General features: G+C 30.8%; 3 protein-coding genes across 3 annotated transcripts; all 3 read left to right on the forward strand.

The window, feature by feature from the left end:
- The first annotated feature begins 893 nt into the window (after positions 1-893).
- LOC111641844 lies at positions 894-2,811 on the forward strand. Its single transcript, XM_023388088.1, has 4 exons — positions 894-1,108; positions 1,189-1,287; positions 1,802-1,964; positions 2,631-2,811. The coding sequence occupies exons 1-4, from the start codon at positions 904-906 to the stop codon at positions 2,809-2,811; spliced, it is 648 nt and encodes a 215-aa protein (XP_023243856.1). The 5' UTR covers positions 894-903.
- A 740-nt stretch (positions 2,812-3,551) lies between these two features.
- On the forward strand, positions 3,552-8,781 carry LOC111641853 (cyclic nucleotide-gated cation channel beta-3-like). Its single transcript, XM_023388095.1, has 6 exons — positions 3,552-4,197; positions 7,063-7,146; positions 7,229-7,347; positions 7,411-7,557; positions 7,625-7,751; positions 7,822-8,781. The coding sequence occupies exons 1-6, from the start codon at positions 4,075-4,077 to the stop codon at positions 8,353-8,355; spliced, it is 1,134 nt and encodes a 377-aa protein (XP_023243863.1). The 5' UTR covers positions 3,552-4,074; the 3' UTR covers positions 8,356-8,781.
- Positions 8,782-13,206: 4,425 nt separating this feature from the next.
- On the forward strand, positions 13,207-20,954 carry LOC111641854 (cyclic nucleotide-gated cation channel beta-1-like). Its single transcript, XM_023388096.1, has 17 exons — positions 13,207-13,308; positions 14,253-14,392; positions 16,203-16,321; positions 16,384-16,560; positions 16,629-16,837; positions 16,908-16,958; positions 17,028-17,114; positions 17,973-18,037; positions 18,115-18,237; positions 18,314-18,461; positions 18,530-18,689; positions 19,043-19,140; positions 19,553-19,636; positions 19,707-19,825; positions 19,893-20,039; positions 20,117-20,243; positions 20,441-20,954. The coding sequence occupies exons 2-17, from the start codon at positions 14,328-14,330 to the stop codon at positions 20,945-20,947; spliced, it is 2,286 nt and encodes a 761-aa protein (XP_023243864.1). The 5' UTR covers positions 13,207-13,308; positions 14,253-14,327; the 3' UTR covers positions 20,948-20,954.
- Positions 20,955-21,829: the final 875 nt, after the last annotated feature.

Consider the following 21,829-nt stretch of genomic DNA (forward strand, 5'->3'; position numbering starts at 1 on the left):
TTTTCAAATATATTATGAGAAAGGAGCAACGTTATTCATTCGCTTGTGACACTCCTCCCGGGTAAAGGTGGAAGAGTAGAATATTGATGTATGCAAGGAACAGACTCGCATGTGCGAATCAACGCTAGGATCAACCGGTGGGCGACTTCCAAAAATCGATTACAAATTTACCAAAAGAAAACACAACTTGCTCTCTTCTCACTTTATATTCTGACATTCTCGTCACTTTATTTACATTTTCTTTCGCCTGCTTATATTTATTCGCCTCCAATCAAATGCCTCTTTTCTGAAATAATATAAAACTTATCAACAACTAGACTAAATTTCTAATCTGCAGGGAGGCCCAAACAATTGTTCACTCACTATATTATTCACTTTATTATTCACTTCATCCTGCTATTGAATCGCGGCTAGAAAGTTTCTGTCCTGTTTTAGACTATTCTAAAAAATTATATACTTCGGTTAACCGATTTTTGGGCTACCTTGTATATCATTTATAAAACTGTGTTTATTGTAATGCTTGTAATATATAAATTTTAAATATTTTCGTGCGCTTTTTCTGACCGTAAATGTAATTCGTGGTGAGTTTAAGGAGAAAAAATGGGACAATTTACGTCGCGGGGACGAAAAGAAAATGCATTTTTATTGTCTGTATTTTACACTCATTTGCATAACGGCCAATCGCAGAACGTTCTTTTCGTTTATTGACATAAAATGTATTTTATATTCATGCAATTCTGACAAGGTTTCCGCCTATAAAAAGTTGGGAGGAAGCACAAGGAAAAAAAATTGAAATTTTCTATACTTTATAAAAATAAGTGTCGACAATATAATCTGCATAATTTACTATTATTGAAATATCTACTTTCTCCACTGTTCGATTCTGTTTTCGTTTTTCAGATAATGTCATCGCCATGTAAATTAGACATTAGGGATTTGATATGTGATGAAGAAATAGAATCGGTAATAAAGGCGTCGCCTCATAATTTATATTTAACTCGACATCCGAATGTTCCTGATAATGTAGAAGTAACAACAACAACAACAACAACAGTATTGTCTGGGCTGCAAAATCCCGCATTTGTTAAAGACACCGATAATTGTTCAGGTTGCAATTGCGTTTAAATTGAAATTAATTGTGGGGTTTATAATTTAAAACCAAACTACTTCTGTTAAACTTTTTTTCAGATAGTGATGCCATGAAACGATCCACATCAACCGAAGATATAAAAGTTTCGGAAGATGATTTTAACGAAATTATCGCTCTGAGGCCGATGGATGGAAGAAGTAAGTGTACAGACAGACGGACTGTTTTATATTTTAGTGACTAAACCCTAAAACTTCTAATTATTATTGCGTAAAACGCTTTCGAAAGTTAGCTTTAGTTCTTCGTTTATTTATGTAATAAAAGCTTAATTATACGAAACATTTAGCCAAACTTTTGGCCTAGTTTCGAATTTTTCGCTGTCGATATTCGTATTTTAACACCTTCCAAAAACTTCCCGAGTTACCGTAAATGTGGCTTCACTGCATTGCGGCTAAGCCAGTAGGGAAAGACGAAACTCAGGCGTCGATCGATTTCCATCCGCATCTGAATAGAAGTGATGTAGAAGGATGCTGTGGAATAGATGGGAGAAGGGGACAGCGTACAGCCATGATTACAACTTTTTTTCTCTCTTGTTTAAAAGATATTACATCCGTTATTATCACCTGTTTACCGATACGTGAGTTTATTTAACAGTATAAGCGTATAGAAGGTATAGAAGTCGTTGTAATTATTAAAGATAATGCGTTGTTACAGGTACACAATCAGATAATTTAGAAGAAGATAAAGAGGAGATCTGGAGTAACACAGATGGACAACGACCAAACAATTTTGTCGAAATAATGTCTAAAGTTGATAATCAAAATAGGAATCATCTCGTTCCCGAATCGACTTCCGTATCTTATCAACAGAATCATTGGTTAGTTGTATTTGTAAGTTATAATTTATATATTTACGTCTCCAAATTAAATAATACATGATAAATTACAGTTTAAAATTCCTATCTTCGAGATAATCTATCATTTTACTACTTAATATTTAAACTAACTACAATTAATCTATAAATAGTTGTTTATTAATTTTTAATTCTTGAATTTTCTCCTCTAAGCCGAGAAAGTGTGGTTAAACAGTAATTAAGCTTCTCGACTGTTGTTTAACAATATTCACGAATTAGTTGAATATTTTATTTCTGACACCCGCTTATACATAGACGTAAACATTTTATTAATGCTTGTTTATAGAACAGTTCAAAATTTATACGTACTTATTGAATTCTTTAAAAATTACAAAATTAATTAGTTTTGTCTGCACTTTGTGAAATTTATCAATACATTTAAAGGAAAATATTTATTTAATTAAGTAAAAGAATAAACAGTAGATTTATTATAGGTCTGTACCAGTAAAATTTCATTATTTCCTCTTCTATCATTTTGATGTCTTGCAATATTGTCTATCTATATCCATTTCGATCGATCATTCGATACTTTCGATATCTGAAAATATTGTAAATAAATGCTTTATGTAAATTTTCAAAATATTATTTAAATATATTACACTAAAAATTAATTTAAAAAACCATTTCCAGGGCCGAAACGAATCGCGGTGCATACATAAGCCAAAGGATTCAAGCATTGACTCATGCATTCAGTTCGAGAGCTCAGAAAATCAAAGAAAAAATTATACAGGCTCCAACCCCTTCTCCCAGTGAGTTTGGTCATTATTACTTTATACAATTNTACATCCATAATTACATTCGTGAGATGTAACAAGTTACATTCCAATAAGCGTAGGATAAGTGAGGCTGGGATGGTGAAAAAGTTTCATTATTGTAAAAATAAATTTTACTTTAAAAAGCTTACCGAACTAGTGTCTGTCTTCTTATCGTTTCAAACAACACAATAACCAGTAAAATAATAGTGTTTTCCGAAAAACATATTCGAAAAAACAAAATGTAATTTCCTGCTAATTCGCTCTTAGAGGCGTGGTTAGCTGGTGAACAGTGTATTGATGAACACTCTCCCAGTCTACTCTGTTATTTTTTGACCGATTACAGGTTAAACTTATTATTCAAGCTTCTATAAAATTATATACAAGAAACAAAAGTCTTCCGCCAATCTTAACTTAAGACTTTCCAGGCTACGGTAAACATAAGCATGAGTAAAACGTTCTGCCAGTCAGAAACAGGAACATTCCATTTTTACTTTCCCAGCTGTTACAGGTTATATAACAGTGGGAAATTATGGCGATCGGTCTGAAAACGACCCCAAGACTTTGTTTTTGGGCTCAGGACATTTTGAAACGTCGAGAAATGCAAAACAATTCGGGGGTAATTTCTGTATGTATGGATTAGTGTGTGGAAGCACGATTTTGTTCACTCTGGTTGAAGCTTAATAACTCCCGTGCTTTCTGTCGAAAATTTCTGAAATTTTGCAAGGAGGTTTGTGTATTAGGGGGGTCAACACTGTTAAATTTTGGTGATTAAAGGTCGAGGAGGTGGAGAGATAATGAGGGGTCGTGTGTATCGCCAGTAGAGTCAGACTTAATGACTATTTTACTCGTTATTAATATTTACAATTTTGTATAAAACCCATCCCTCAAAGTTAAGCTTTTTGCCGTTTTATAATAGTTAAAAATATAAAATTTCTAATTAAATATGATAACAGATGGCGCCACCCAAATTTTAAATGTTACCGGGAAAGTTGAGCAACTCATTGTCGGTTTATTTCACTTACTTTTACAACAATAGCGCGTAAACAGCGCACATAGCCAGCATGACTTTCAGCTACCACAATATATTAATACGAGGAGCTACTGTTTAGTTTATAGTTCATACAGTAATTACACGTGTTCACCATCTCACCCTGATTTACCCAAATAATTTTCTTTCTTTATCTCTTTTATAAATAATCGCGTAATGTTAGGCAGAACATTAAAATAATGCGCTGTTTATTCACTGCGTTATCAAATATATTACTCATTCTATAAAATATTTATTTTTAATTATAATTTATGACTTTACATTCCTATTGATGAAACTAAAATATTTATTTTCAGACGAAGGTGCTATTTTGGATTCTCTTCCTCGCAAAATGAAAACGGATGTTGCTATTAATGTTCATTACAACACTCTAATTAAAGTTCAACTGTTTAAGGTAACTTTTATTTTTCTTCATCCTCTCATCGTAAATTAAAATAACACCAAGATCAGCATTAACATTATTTTTTATACTTCTCTTAATTATAAACAATTATAAGTCTTTTTATATACAGTACAGGATTCCGTGTGTTTTTATTAAATTTTATTCTTAATTCCACGACGTTAATTAAGTTATTTGTTCTCTGCTACTTTTTGCATTCTGGTTTATCTATTAAGAAGGTAATCCTTTCGAAACTGTTCATTTATTATCGTCGTAGATTAAGAATAGTGTGCAATTATAAATTACAAAATTACGAATACCTTCAATCATTAATACGTTTTCGTTTGCATTCAGAGATATCATTATTAAGCATTTAAATAATTCAACTTTCCGTATTATCATTTAGGCCTATATATCTAAGGTGTTTATTAATTGTTTGTGAATCTCTATAACTAAAAGTAAAGATTGATAAATTCTATTAAAGGAAGGCAAAATTTTTGATTCTTCCTATAGAAACTCTACTTGAAATCTTCCTAAATTGAAAAATCTAGATGAAATTTTAAGTTTATAGTAATAAGCATATATACAGTAACTTTATTATTTTTAATTAATTATTATTTAAGTGACTTTTAAAGTAGTTTAACTTTTAACTTGTTTATAACGGAACAAACGGGAGAGTGCGTAAACTTAAGGCAAGCTTCGAAGTCTCTTATATAATTAAGCGTATGGCTGCATACTATACAGTCGACCCCCTATAACACTGTTTATAATTCCGTTTTAATAGAATTCCATGTTGTACGAGTCACTTAGATTTTACAAATACGTGTGCCGGGCTGTGAACGGCTCACGTATGTGTAAAATCTAAGTGACTCGTACAACATGGAATTCATATAAAACGGAATAATCAACAGTGTTATAGGGAGGTCGACTGTACTGTACATTACGTTAAGTATGTAAAATAATTTGTTATATTTGTTTATTTATTTAAGCTATTCAAACATTAAATTATTTAGAATGTAATTAGAACCACACTTCTTAGTAGACGTGTATGAGAAATTTCATTAAAACATAACATTTATAAATTAATAAATAGCTGAATTAAGTTACAATTACTAAAATATTTATGATCTCACTAGACAACCGACCCTGAATTATTCTAATGATAAAGGGATTGCTTATCGGGCTAGAACGTGGCTAATTAATATAATAGATACTAAGTAATTTGGACTAAAGGTAGGCGGTTAAGCCGCCATCTTGTACTAAATTTAATAATCATATTAATTATTGAATTAATTTGAATAATTAATTTAGATTATTCTGGAAGAAAAGATCGATCCGGAGCGGAACTAGAACCTGCAAGTTCTGCTTACGTAGTATCTATTATATTAATTAGACAAGTTCTAGTCCGATAGTTAATCCGTCTTTATCATTTGGTCATTATGGCCTCATCATTTAAATAACTGCTTATATAAACAATTACTTAATTAAGTAATTGAGATGGTGTATTAAGATAACTGTAAGCGCTTCTATTGGATTTAATTTTAAGGCTATTTACAACTTTTATAAATATTTTTATTTCCTAAAATAAGCAAAACTCGAGTAAATAATACATTTAACATAAACGAATTTTAAATTATTGACATTTTCTTGTTACTTATAAAAATAACCTTAATGTAGAGCAGTAAAATAGTCCCACATTAAAATTAGGCCTATATTTGCTAAATTTTTCACCAGAATATCAATATCTGCTTATATAAACGATAACTAACATACAATGCTAAGTAAACATGCATAAAAGTAGTATTGCACAGCGCCAGTTTTTCCCCGATGGTTGAAATTGGAATTAACTTTATCTTGAGAAATTGTTTTGCGTATTTTTGGAAAGCATATCCTTCAAATTTCATTATAATCTGTTTATTAAATCCGTTTATTAAAAAGCTGAATAGGGGTTCGAATGAACTAAAAGTTTAAATTTAGACAGCGTAAGTTTTATTAAAGCCATGGTAAAATATTGAGAGCAAAAGTTCAAAGATACAAACAAAACTTCATTCAAGTATTTAACAACATCAAGTAGTAATCAACAACATTTAACAAAAGACAAATGAACAATCAGATTTCGAGGCAAACGGGCAAAAGATTCATGCTCTGCACCCTGATAAACCCCAAATTTATGTTTTTTGCTTGCTAACAATCCGATAGTCAGATGGTAGGGAATGGCACAATTTCATTAGTCAGATAGACAGGAATTAATGCTTTTCAATAGAAAATAGTCGTTGAGTTCTGCCTGCACGAGAAGATAATTCGAAACATCTAAATTTTTGCTCCTGTTAACTTAAACGTACTCGAATGCCAATCAAATTTTGCAAGAACTGGACCAAATACTTAAAATCGGCACCCTCGATGGAAGGGTTGAATTTAATTCGATCAAAACTAGTCGTTGGGTGAGAGGATGGTTCCAGAAAAGTTTCGATGTGTTTGCTTGAATCGCGTCCAATGTATAAAGAAGAACAAACTAACAAACTTTATACTGTATATTAAATTAAGTTCCTTTGAAATAGAATTGTTATACTCACGGAATATTCAAAATTTCTGGTATCATTACTCTTCGATCTACATCCATGAATATAGAAATGATAAGTACAGTACTGTACGTATATAATTGATGATGACATTAAATTACAATTGTGAATTATAACAAACTTCATTCGTGGAACAATATCACGAATCTTTTTACTTTACGCGTTAACTTCAAGAGAAATTACTCAGAAAGAAGTCATAGAATTTAATACGTTTTTAAACGAAATACTGTATAAGCAAATGCATTACTCTTATGACAGCTTTTTTAATATATTTAATATTGACTTTTGATGAATAATACAGGACTGTGATAAAGCGCTGTTGAGAGATTTAGTTCTGAAATTGAAACCCGTATTATTTTTACCTGGAGATTTCATTTGCATGAAGGTAAATTGTTTGTTTTTCTAACGTTTCAAAGTCGCTATAGATCTCACTTACCCTTTTGTTCGTTTATATTTATATTTAATAGGGAGAAGTCGGTAAAGAGATGTATATTGTGAACAAGGGATTAGTCCAAGTCATGGGAGGAGAAAACGGAGATGTGGTCTTAGCCACACTGTCGGAAGGAAGCGTTTTCGGAGAGATAAGGTAATCTTCAATTATTTATCTTTTTAAAATTTCCTTTTAAATTCCACTGATATATTCCAACAGTTTACTCGGTATTCCGGGATGCAACAGAAGGACTGCCGACGTTCGATCGAGAGGATTTTCTAATTTGTTCGTTCTTAGCAAATCTGATCTTTGGGATGCTTTGAAAAACTATCCCGAGGCACAAAATATACTTAGGAAAAAAGCCAAGTTTGTTTCGCTTTTACTAATATTAATATAAACATACATTATTCCTAAAGCACTTAAACTTTTTCAGATCTTTAATAAAACAAAACGAAGCCTTGAGTAGAAAAGAAAATTCCAAAAAACTTAACGCGGAAGTCATCATCAAGGAACCAACTAGTAAACCCGCTACTCCAAAACTAGTGAAAACCGTGATTCAAGTAAGAATAATCATTATTTTACCCTCATTTCTAACCCTAATACCTGATCCCGTTATGATGTTTCAATTAGGTCGTCCCACCCGATTCTAAATTTGGCCAGATGATGCGAAAGAAATCTTCGACAAAGTCCCAGGCAACTCTCCGAGATCCGCCGAAAGAGAAAAATAAAGTCGACGTTGAAAACAAGAATCCCAATAAAGATAAAGAAGAAGAGACCAAAGATATTCAGAAAGTGAAGAAAATCGAAGCCGCAGAAGATAAAGAAACGGCAAAAAATGTCGAATCCGCGACTCCCATCAAAGATTCTAGCCAATTCATCAACAATATTCTTCAACTCGTACCCAGTAAACAATCCGAAAGCGTGGTTAAAGAGGAATTCTCTTCTTCGTCTCTGTCCTCGTCCATTGTCAGTTTAAGGTCCTTGTTTCGTATGTCCAGCAGCAGTTCCGATATCAGCCAATCGGATTCGGAAATTCCTCCGACTGCTTCGTTTCGTCCATCCAGTAGCACGAGTAGCGTCAACGGTTATGATAACCTGGCTTTCTCTCCCCAAATTTGTAGTTCGAGTAGAAAGTCAAGCACAATTAGCATTGATTCGTGTTAAATTCTAATTTTTCCTTCCTAATAATATACGTGTGGATTTATATAGTGTAATATTAACACTACGACGAACGTGCCTCAATGTGAACTTAAATTGTGATATCAATTAAAATCGTGAATTTATATAAAATTTGAAGAGTAAAATCAAAACATTTTAACATTTTATACATTGATATCGATTTGAAACAAAGGCATACAAATTCTTAAATATGAACCTTTTATTTTTATTAAAAAACAGTAATTAAAGCCAATAAATTTCGTGAAATATAAGGTTACTTATGCATCCGTTCACAAATAATAACGCTACGAGTAATGCAGTATTCATGTTTTTGTATGTATTGTAACCAGCAACAATTATATTTATGATATATTTTAACTTATAAATAAATTATTTTTTGCTTTTAATACGTAAAAGAAACTGTTTATAAATGTGTTATTTTAATAAAATTAACAATTGTTTTAATATTTCTGTTGAAACGATTCAATAAATGAAAATAACATCTATTTGTATAAGTGATTGCTCTTATTGAAATATTTTGTGCTTGTTTTTTGTTAACTCGAAAATAGAATTAATTTATGTGCTTGTTTGTTAATTTAATTTAATTTGAACAAACTGCACATATCAGCTGATTACAATATACTTTATTAGATTCACAGGTAGCAGCATTACTTTCGCAGCATTAGATTCACAGGTAGCAGCATTACAATTACTTTCGCATGTAAATCCATTAAAAATCTCAAAGAAAGATGCTAAGATAATTTCTGCATCTGTTTAGGTCGTGAGAAATTAAAAAAAAAATTCAGACTAGTTTTTACCCAAGAAACAATTTTCATTAAAATCGATCGGGTACGAGTAGCCAAGCCCCAAACTACAGTACATTGAAATGTACAATCCTCAGGATTTGAAACGCGTCATAAAAAGTGATGTTTTATTGAAAAATCAATAAATGAAATCAGTAATATATTCCCCTTAATCTAATGAATTCTACAAGTTGTGAATTGTGGATTTCATTAGATTAGGAATTATGGATTATGTTTACGGTGTGGTTATTTGCTTAATGCTTAAAGCAATGTTAGTATCAAATTTCTACTTAAATTAAATATTATTTACAATGCATTAATAATGTTTTGATTACGTTTCATATACTAAGAGACAATATTTTCGAAAACACTAATGTTACAATTTTCTACAACTTTAATACGCGCTATTGCAGCTGGAATTATCTGCTAGCTTGGAATTGGCTGGTGGCAACGCACTTGCCCTTCATTGGATATTAATTTAGATTATAATTTTCTATTTTAAAATAATATAGAAAACTGAAAAAATATTATTTAGAAATAAAAAAAATTTACAGCTTAAGAACTGTTAATGAATATTTGTCAAAATAAATTATGTTACAATTCAAATTTTGTAACTTCGTAGTTACGAAATTTGAATTGTAAAAATAAGAACACAATTGTGACGTGCAATTATTTATTGTGACATAGTCACAATGCCGGGATGCAATTTTTAATTTATTTCATTTGAAAATATATGCTTTCCAGCTCAAATTAGTAGTGGCTTGCCCCTGTACATCATACTTTTCCGTTAGAAATGAAGTCGTGCCGGTCAGCTATCTAGCTACTTTCGGAATTTTGAATTGAAATAACGTGAATTTCAAATTAAATAATTGTAATTTTATAAGTCAAAAGTTCTATTAAAAATATTACAATTTTTAATGTCCTCAACAGAGCTATAGAATATATTCAAAGAAGCCAAATAGTCAAAGGAAACATAGCTGTGTACGCGACCCTTTCACTTTATATCTCGCGAAGGGTGGCGTTTACTGGTATGGTTCCATTGACTTTTTTGCTTCTTTGGATAAGGTCTGCAGCTCTGTCAAGGTCCCAACAGTGTCATTCACATTTGCAACTGCACCTAATTCATATTTTTAAAGTTCTTAATAAAAACAAACTACTCACCAAATGTTGGAATGAAAATATTTTCTTGAATTGTGAAGAAATGAAATTTCACTAATTCTGTTAATAAATTAAAAAACTCATGCATTATTTAGTTAAATTATTCCTTGTGGAGTATATAAAAAGTATTATGCTTACGAAGTAACGTTGTTTACACTGCTTTACAGTATTTGTCGAGTAAAGGATAAGAGAAAATGGCGGATTCAGAAACAGACGATACTTTTTACATCATTCCGAGCATGCGCAGATAGAAATTTCATTAAGAATTTAATCGAAATTGTAATGATGTAAATTGTTAAATGAAACAACATAAATAAATTATATAAACTATTTAATTAAGTAATTAGAAAATTAATAAATAATTGGCTAGAATGTATATTTTGCCGGATTTCTTAAAACGCTGTTTCCGTTGATGGCGTTAAAATCTCAAGAGATATTTACCCGTGGGGTGGCGCCAATATCATTAGGGGCATTTGTTCCTATTGTAAACGAGATTTATATAGCGAAAAATAATGACTTTTCTTTTTTAGCTTGCATTTACGAGAAACTTTTTATATTTATGTCATGGTAAACATTTAACTAATTACAATCAAACTTTAAGTTAGGCAACCGTTGATTCGCTTCGGAAATTGACATTAAATCGAGGTTCCCGAAATATGTGCAGTATTGTGGTCTATACGCAAATTTAAATTTTAAGTTGGAATGTCACGTGGTTTGGTGATAAAGACGTTGTTTGCAATGGAAAATCGAGTGAAAAATAATCGATTATTTGAATATTAAAGTCACTCAAAAACTCTCCGATAATTTTAAAATTATTTCAATAGTCATTTACCTTATTTTTGGTACGATTTGATTTTGAAATAAAGAAAAAACTCGCCCCATTAGGTCCATAGCCTATGATCGATGTTGCCCATAAAAAATAGAAAAATTTCTTTTGATAAATGCTTTAATTTGTTAAAATTTTGTAATTTGCAATCAAAAATTCGTTCCCGTGGGCTAATTGTTTTACAATACAACAGCATACTGCACGTGTATTTTTCATACACCATAATGCAAGTATTTTAAGATAATTTGTAAGAATATATTGTAAGAAAATAATTGCTAATTAAACAAGTTAGTTACTTACATGACGTATCTTGATTTGTTTCCAGATGGACAATTCATTCTTAAAGCATAGTCATTAAAATAAAAATACCTTCAACTATTTAATAGCTTTACAAATTAGAGAGAAGCATTTTAAATTAGTGACTTATTTTAATTGTATTTAAAGTTGTGCAACATTGAAGCAGATGGCTTTCTACACCAGAAGAAAAAATGTCGCGAACTAAATTAGAATTTCAAGTAATTTTAATTAATATTATACCCGATAACAAACGAAAGCGATATCAATTATGTAATTACAATTTAATTATAATTACATAATTGATATTACTATTGCTTGTTATCTGGTTAATAATGTATTATCTATATTACACAAGCCCATTAGTGTAATTTGTTATAAATGAGATAGGCCTTTGTTTTGTTTTGCAGAATTTAAAAATTTTTGAAATTATCTGAATAATTAAATAATAAAATTGTCCTTAATTTATTTCTGATAATACAAATATGATTGAAAAATTTGATTGTTAATTTTTTGAAAATTCGGTGTTAATGTCTTATATTTAAATGCATACATTTACGCAGGGTGGCGCAAAAGCCAGTTAACCGAGATATATTTATAAGAAAGGTTATTAGAATGATATGATATTATATTTCGATTAATCTACTTGTGGGCCATCTTGTATATATGCATTATATAGACGTATGTGTGAATAATTTCAAATATATATATATAGCGAAACCACGACTCGAATTAACATCACAAGTTATTCACCTATTAACAAGTGGTAAAATTATCACTAAGATGCCAATTTTACATGTGAACAATTTAGTGTGCAGCATATAATTTTTATCATCATTATAAAGTAAAATTCGATATAAAAATGACATAAAATTTGAAATATACTTACAGGTCTTCACATAATCTAATTGTTTAACTGATTAACTCGTGTTTTCAATTTTATAATAAATGCTACACAAGACTAACCCTCTGTTAAAGAATACGAAGTAAGTCTATATAACATACATATACGAGCATACGTAAATATTAGTCGCAATTAAGTAAAATACAATCTCACTATAATGTACGGCATACGCAGAATGATGATAATGAAGTCAAAATTATAATCTCAAGTTCACCTTTGTCGCGAACTAATATCTTATAAATGTCTTTCATTTATACCACGAAAAATATTTAGGTTAATTATAAAGCCACATAAATGCGCTCAGGGTCTTATTATTTTATCAGAAGGTCGTTTGGTTACGTTCTATCTTCGTAAGGCACTTTTATAGATTTAATTACCTACGTAGGGTACCTTTACAGTTTTAAATACGTTCATAGGGTACCTAGCTTTAAGGCAGGGCTACCCAATAGGTTTACGCACTGTAATTTCAGTTTTCCCCATTAAAAATATGAAATTTATTATATAAAATAGTCGTGATTTATAAAATAAACGACAAGAATATTCTCTGCATAATTTACGACGGTTAAAATTTCTATTTACTCTTACCGATAACGTATAAATAATACCATCAGGTAAATTAGACAATAAGAATTTGATAGGTAATAACAATATGAAACGGATAATAAAGGCGTGGCCCATCATTTATATTTAACAAGACTCCTAAACATTCCCGATAATGTGTAGTAAAAGTAGCAGCAACTGTCTGATGCGCGCTACCAAATTCGTGTTTCAGTACAAGATATTGATGACGTATTATCAGATCTGTGACAATATTTAATTAACATAAATTACACATGACGTTTTCATCTACACGTCACTATATTTAACTTACGTATAGATGGAATTTTTAAGAATATAATGGAAGATTTTGCTTCTGATGAGAAGACGAATAATTTTGTGTATAAATGTATTTAGGAAGCAATTAATCCATAAAAGTAAGTGAAACAACGAAGAAATACTTTCATTTTACTCCTTAAATCTAATTCCTGTACATAAATTTGCTTTAGTATTGTTAATTACAACTGCTCTACATTTACTTGCAGTTGCAATGTATACATACTTATACATCATAAGTATGTATAGGCCTACATATATATTTTATAAATACATATTTTAAATATTTTGAAAATAAAATTAGTTATTTTTGTTTTCTTTTTTAAAATTAAACTTTATATATTTCATTCAACGGCTTAACTGAGATTTTGCTCTGGGGATCCAACACCCACGTACACCCCACTAATTTGCCCACTAAAGTATGCCACTCATTTGTTTCCATCCCCACCCGGACATACTGTACATGTCCGAGTAGGATGAAAACAAATTATGCTTTCCGAGGAATTATTTCGATAGATTTTTAAGTATTTTATAAGGTTTTAAAGTTTAGAATTAATGAGATTAAATATTAGAAAATATACTAAAGTGAGTAGTGTGGTTTACAGTACATTACTCACTCTTTATACCTGAACAGAAGTGCAGTGAGTAATGTGTGACCGAGTTTAAAGAGAAGAATTAATAGTTTAATTACAAAAAGTGTGCAATTTGGAGTCATTCCAAATGTCATTCAAGTTAAGTGATGTTGATTCAGATGCAAATTTTCTCGCTTAAGTACTATACCTATAGGCTCATGCATGTGTGTGTGAGTGTTTTATGATGTAAATTTTGATTTCTTTCCTTAGGTAGAATGTTTAGTGTATATACAGGCCTATAACTACATTAAAAACTATATAATATACTTCCAAAATAACCGAACTGAATTGATCAGATTAAAGAGACACATTCACAACTATATAATATAGGTGATACAATAATGTTTTTGATCATCCTGTATTAAAGTTTATATTGTTTATTTATTTTAAATATATATTTTAAACTTTTACAGACAGATAAACGGGTGACTTTTAACTGATAGAAAGGAGAGAAGTGTTACCAAAGAACAAACGAATACCGTGTTAAAATGATATCTGAAAATAATAATCAAAATAGGAATCGTCATATTTCCACATCTGAACAGAACCTCCGGTAAGTTTTACATTTTTTAAAATTTTTGTAGAAAAATTTCTGTATACTTACTATCGTTTGAACTTATTATTTATTAAAAATTATAATTCAGATATTATTATTGTATATTTCTTTAAATTATTTGTGAAATGTTAAATTTTATTACAAAATGTTCGTCTTAAAGTTATTTTTGTTTTAAATTTTCGTAAGAAGCATTCGAGCAGAGATTAACAAAACTCGAGAATCGTACGCTAAATTTGAGATCAATTAAAAAATTTTAATTTTTAAAATCTAGTTCAGCATGCATATTAGCAAAATAATAACTATTTTTGTATTTATTTCTTTATCAGACTCTTATAATTGTTATTATACGTCTTCAGTTTATAAAAAATTATTTCATACATTTTTACAATGAAGTATGGAATTTTATCCACAATTGAATCCCAGGAACCAATTGTGGTTCTCTTCGTACAATTTAAGATTTCGGCTCCTACTCAACTGTACATGGCCTAAGAACAGTGTAAATAGTTTGTGTTTAAATATGGTACGGTTTATATCTATGAAACCATTAACTCTCCGTATTGTATGGAAAAGTACACCATATGTTCATTTAACTTCCCTAAAGGCTGTTATACATTACGGAAATCCTCAAAGGATGTACTTAACAGACGAAAAAAAAATCGGATATAACTGGCTGGGTCGAACATAGTAATTTACAAAACTTATTAAAATATTTCCCAACGTATAAAGAATTATTTTTATTTAAAGGTGGATAGATAGAAAAAAATCACGGTTAATCCTCAAAGGATTTCCGTAACGTGTATAACAGCCTTTTTAATACTGTGACCACCATTCATAGCTGCATTTAACAGCTATTTCAAGAACTTCCCAGAAAATAGTCAAAGGGACAAAATATAAAGTTTGTTATTTTTTCTGATAAATTATATCTTACACTATTATATCTATATAAATTTTAAGTATTCTACTTATTACTATAATTTTAAAACAATTTCTAAATGAATTCGCCCTAATTTTCTCTTCAAATTTTGACTAAATCAAAATCAACTCCACGCCACGTGTTCACTTTCAACTGCAATCCAGCTATAATGTGAACAGGAGCTCTAAAGGGTTCAAAGTTACTTGTGTCTATTCGCTATGTTGCTAATTGAAAAAATTATGACATAAATCATTCTGATTCGCAATTGGCCCCTGATCCACAACCGGTGTCCTTACCTTATACCGTATGCTGTATGTGAGTCTGTGTGCTTAAAATATAAACTTTTTAGCTTGAGTCTGTGACATTCTTGCTTCATAGTTTATTCATTTGACACCTTAGCCTGTGATTCTTGCATACAAGGTATATGCAATGGCAGAGCAAGAATCACAGGTTCAAGTGCAAAATCTTTTTCTGAGCTCTGCAAAGTTTATATTTTTGCTGTTTTACATATACCCTATACAGTTTATAATAACTTAGCCAATAATGGCATGCATAGCATAATGAATGTTGTCCTTTATTTAGTTAATGACTTTAATTCTGCATGCCAAAAATGGAGTTCATTTTCTCTACGATTGTTCGAAATCTAGGAATTTGTAAATTACTAACGTGATTTGTAAATACAATAAAATAAATTATTATGTAAAAATTTCAAATTTTATATACATTTGTACATATTTAATTATCGAGATATAAAACTGCACAAGGGCATGTTTCAAAAGATCGTCATGTGTATTGAGTGTCTATTAAATCGCGTTTCTCATTGGTTAAGTTTCGAATTTACAATTTATATTTTTTACAATTAATTTTTAGCTGTTTATTTTATGTTATTTTCAGAATCGAAACGAATCTCAGTACTTATATTAATCAAAAGATTCGAGTATTGACTGACGCATTCAGTTCCAGAGCTCAAAGATTCAGAGAAATAATTATACAGCCACCAACCCCTTCTTCCTGTAAGTTTATAATTCAATTTGCACGATTTTATGAAAATCTCGCTGATTATTTTTAGTTCTAGCTCCACAACCAGAAGAATTAGAGGAACCGCAAGATCGTCCCAGACTCCAGTCTCTGATACAACACGAGGATGATCCACCTGCAGACGACAGCTGGTTGGACGAAATGGTGGACGTTTGGTGCTGTCAATTAAAGCGTCGTTACATCCCTACATTTCCTAAAGTCCTGGATCCTCAAAGTGAGTAAAATTTTTAATTTACCATAAATGGAAATATTTAATAGAGATTTGCATTTACTCTTCCACAGGCAAACTCTACATAACTTGGTTGCTGATAGTTACTATTTGTTACTTATATAATGCGTGGATCATATTCTTCATGGCTAATTTCCCCTATTTAACGAAAGAAAATCTTCCCATGTTTCTGGGATTCGATTATTTCTCCGATTTAATGTATTTTGTAGACATTGTTCTGTTTAAAGTTCGTGTTCGATACCTTTATGACGGATTTTGGGTGGTGAGTCCATTCATTTAACTGAGATTTTTACTAGTTATTTGTAGATTTTTGGTAAAATATATGATTTCAGGATGACCCTGTTATGACGAGGAAGAATTATTTCAAAAAGAGCATGTTTAAGGTGCTTTATGTTTCTTTTATAGTTTATCAACATTAATATTGCTTCAGCTAATGGTTTTTCTTTTTTCAGATGGATCTGTTATCTTTGCTACCATTGGACTTATTATATCTAAAATATGGAATTAATCCACTGTTCCGAATACCAAGAATATTAAAAGTAAGTACTGTATATTAATAGCAACAAAATTGGCCTAGCTTACTTATTTAATTAAATGTTATTTAAAGAATGGTTGAATCACTTCATTGGAAGCGCCTGAATTAACTGACTCAGTTAATCGACTTTTGGCCACTCTGTATGTTTCTAGGAAAACGACTCAACGAATTCGAATGATTTCAGTCATGACAACAATACACAGCATAATTAATATAAGGTCATAATTAAGATCATGTGCCATTCAATTTTGAATGTCCACAGCTCATACATAAACTCGTCAGACGTGCTGCAGAAGACTACCTACAATAACATTATATTAATCTGTTTTCCGAGCCACTGCACTAGTATTCTGCAACACACGATCGTGCTTCTTTCATCGAAATAGCGTTACCGACAAGAAACATTGAAAGAAATGATGCTAACGTAGTAATGGTAATTACACAGCCTGACTTCATTGAGTTGTTAAAGTGGAAAAAGTTAAAGTCCAAAATTAAGAATAGACTACAACTCGATCTTTTCCACAGAAGTATAAAAAAAACACACAAAGTAGAATGAAATGCATTCAGACATTATAATTATTCATTGTGCTATATCACCCATACCGCGTAGTGGATATGCCGAGTTTCAAGGTTTCACTAAATGCTCTTTAACCTTAAAAGATAATGAGAATTGAACAAAATTTCTGATGTGCAGTTTTAGGAATGAAATAACGATAATAATTTCAATAATAGAAATCCCAGAGGATTCAAGAGATTTAATATATCACGGATTTTTAAAAGCTGCGTCGTATCTCTCGTTTTACCTTAAGCTATTTCATAACTGAATTTTTAAATGTTTACACATATTCTTTTTGATCTTTAGTTGCAAACATTTTGGGAGTTCTTTAATAGAGTAGATTCTGTTACCAAGTCCCCCTACGTTATCAGGTAGACGAAGCGTAAATCTTAAACTTGCGCATTGTTTATAAACATTTGACATAATCAATTTGATTTTTCCATTACAGAATCATAAGGACATTAATCTACATGATGTATTTGATTCATTTCAATGCCTGTGCCTATTACGCCATGTCTTCTTGGGAAGGAATCAATTCTAACAGTTGGGTGTACAACGGAACGGGAAATGCGTAAGTCAAAGTTTTCCTTGAGTATTCACTAATTAAAACGTTAAGGATATTTGCATAAATGGCGAAACTGTTTTAGTTACATTCGCTGCTTTTACTTCGCTACCAAAACTGCCACGTCCATAGGAATAGGGAAAAAGTTTCGACCCTCCAACGAATTCGAGTACGTTTTCATGATCGTCAGTTGGCTGATGGGAGTTTTCATCTTCGCATTTCTAGTCGGACAGGTTTGTTAGTCTTATAACCAAGAAGTTACCTGTAAGTAATTGAGATTCACCGACAGTTTCGTTTACAGATACGTGATATATTCGCTACGGCCACTCGGAGCAAAACTGAATACAGGCAGATGATGAATCTGACCGTTCAGTATATGAGAAACTTAAATGTTCCCGATGATTTGCAAACGAGAGTGAGACTTTGGCTCAGACATACCTGGGAGCAACAGAACACTTTAAGTAACGTATAGTTGCGCCTAATTTTCAATCATTTCATAAGTCGTCTCTCTCTTAAACCAGAATTTCTGTCAATTTTAAGTTGAACTAAAAGTCGTATTTAATCTACTGTTAATGTTAGGGTATTCTATCAGCCGAAACTCAACATGTTTCTTCTTAACAGATAATTTGTAAATCTGTAAATTAACAGTTAATTTACAGATAACCTTTTCATTTGTAGGCTATATTTTTTTATAAGATTTTAAAAGCAGGCAATTTATAGTTTAGTTATTGTTTGTAATAAATAATTTTAAAAACATTAATTATTTTTTCGTGCTATAGAATATCGTTATAAGCAGTTTCGTATTAATTTTCAGATGAAGATACTATTTTGGATTTTTTTCCTTCCAAAATGAAAATGGATTTAGCCATCAATGTTCATTACAATACTTTAAGTAAAGTTCAGTTATTTAAGGTAGGATGTTTGGACATTTATCTTACGTAACCCATTTAAAAAATCTGATAAATATTTAATACATTAATATCGGTTTTTCTATACTTTCGTAAGATGAAGAATATAAATAATAAGAATGTTTACAGAAGTGATATCTGGACGTAAATTTAGATAATACAGATAAAAGGAGCTGGTTAATTGGTATTACTAAAAGAATAATACTTCATAAATCAACACAAACGATCGAAAAGTCTGTGGTCAAAGAATCAAAACAAAAAAGAAAAGCTGAGAAGTTCAGACTTCCTTTTTAGTGCTTTAATTTATGGGATGTTATCCCTTTTAATTTTATTTCAAATATAAACTCTGACCTTTGTCAACTCCCTCACACCAATTTTTTGTATACTTTAAAATAATTTTACATTTTATTTTATAGGATTGTGATAAAGCTCTGTTGAGAGATTTAGTTCTAAAACTAAAGCCAGTGTTATTTTTGCCGTTAGATTACATTTGCATGAAGGTAAATTAATCATTTTCCATCATTTCAAACCTATACGGAACTTATTCGGCGTTTCTTGAACTCTTATCAGGGTGAAGTCGGCAAAGAAATGTACATACTTAATAAAGGATTAGTCCAAGTCATGGGAGGAGAAAATGGAGACGTGATCTTAGCCACACTATCGGAGGGAAGCGTTTTCGGAGAGATAAGGTAATTTTCCGCATCACAATACTGTCATCTAACTTTAAACAATTGGTATAAATATCTTTTATTCTAGTTTACTGGGAATTCCGGGATATAACAGAAGAACTGCTAATGTACAATCGAAAGGATTTTCTTATTTATTTGTTCTTAGTAAATCTGATCTTTGGGATACGTTGAAAAATTATCCCGAAGCGCAAGAAATCCTTAACAGAAAAGCTAGGTTAATGGGTTTTACAAAATATTTAAAATTAAAGTATCTTCGCATCGCTTTCATTATTGAACTCTATCCTTTTGCAGGACTTTGATCAGACAAAACGAAGCTTTAAAAAAAATGGAAACTTATAAAAAACTTCATGCCGAAATTATCATTAGAGAACCAATTATCAAGCCGACTACACCAAAATTAGTTAAAACCGTGATTCAAGTTAGAAAGATTTTTGTTTTTATTTTTATAATATACAATGAAACTTGACATTTCCCAGCTGGCTACAGCAAAAGATATTCATCAGAAGAGTTCCTGATGAATAGTTTTTGCTGTAGCTAGGTGGGAAGTGTCAAGTTTAATTTGGGACCCACCTGTATTTTTTTTCATGATAGAATTTTAACTTGTATTTTACTTAGGCCCTTTCTCCGGATTGTAAATTTAGCCAAATTATAAGGATGAAATCGTTGATCAAGTCAGATACGATCTTGCAAGATCAACCAAAACTACTAGAACAGAAAAGCGAAATTAATGATGAAAACAAGAAGCCCGAGGAAAATGAAGAAGAAGCGATTAAAGATATTCAGCAAGTGAAGAAAATCGAAGCCGCAGAAGATAAAGAAACGGCGAAAAATGTCGAATCCACGACTCCCATCAAAGATTCTAGCCAAATCATCAACGATATTCTTCAACTCGTAACCAGTAAACAATCCGAAAATGTGGTTAAAGAGGAATTCTCTTCTTCGTCTCTGTCCTCGTCCATTGTCAGTTTAAGGCGCTTGTTTCGTGTGTCCAGCAGCAGTTCCGATATCAGCCAATCGGATTCGGATATTCCTCCGACTGCTTCGTTTCAATCATCCAATAGTACAAGTAGCTTGAATGATTCACAAAAATCTAATCTTTTCTTTGAAAATTTGAACTTCTAATATAAAATCTTGCATAATTACATAAACTCGTGTTAATTTCTGCTTTACTTTCCTGGCTCTGTTATATATAATAGAATGAAAGTATGGCAATCGATCTAACATTTACAATTTTTTATAAAACCCACACCTACCGTCAAAATTAAGTTTTTTGCCATTTAATAATAATTAAAAATATAAAAATATTTTAAAAATAAAATATCGTAATAGATAGCTCCACACGCAGTTTTAAATGTTGTAGTGAATGTTAGGCAATTCGTTGCTAAATATATATTTTTTCCTTTTTGTGTTTTCAATATTCATACTTCACCAGACCAATTGATAGCGATGCGAAAGTTCCAAAAATTCTTTCATATTGTGGTATCGTTTATGCAAAGAGGAAATTAGAAAGAAAACTTTTATATATTTTTACATTTTGTAGTAAAATAAACTGAAAGCATATGAATTAAACGTGAATTTGTAATGTAAAAATCAATTGCAATTAAAAATTTTTTGTAAAAATCTCCCTATACAACAGAGTGAATTATTGTATCTGTTAATTTTTATAGTGGTAAATTTGAACTTCTTTCATGTATTCCTGTGTATAAAGCCGTATTTAATTCAAATCAGTCGTTAGCTAGAATCTATAATATTTATTACAGTAGAGCCTCGATTATCCGACTCAATTGGGGACTGGGGTTGGTCGGATAATTGAAAAGTCGGATAACCGAAAAGTATGAAAAAATCCATTATTAGTGTAGTATATTATTACATCCCATGTAATTAGTATATTAGTATATCGCTATTAACCTACTTCGCGTTGAATTTTCATCGATGTTAAACCTAACAAAAATTTTTTAAAATAATAATCGTCGCTATTGTATCGTTAAAAATTAGAAAATTAAG

The sequence above is a fragment of the Centruroides sculpturatus genome, unplaced genomic scaffold, assembly GCF_000671375.1.
Source record: "Centruroides sculpturatus isolate CEXI.00-Female unplaced genomic scaffold, Cexi_2.0 scaffold1327, whole genome shotgun sequence".
In the NCBI taxonomy this organism is placed as follows: domain Eukaryota; kingdom Metazoa; phylum Arthropoda; class Arachnida; order Scorpiones; family Buthidae; genus Centruroides; species Centruroides sculpturatus.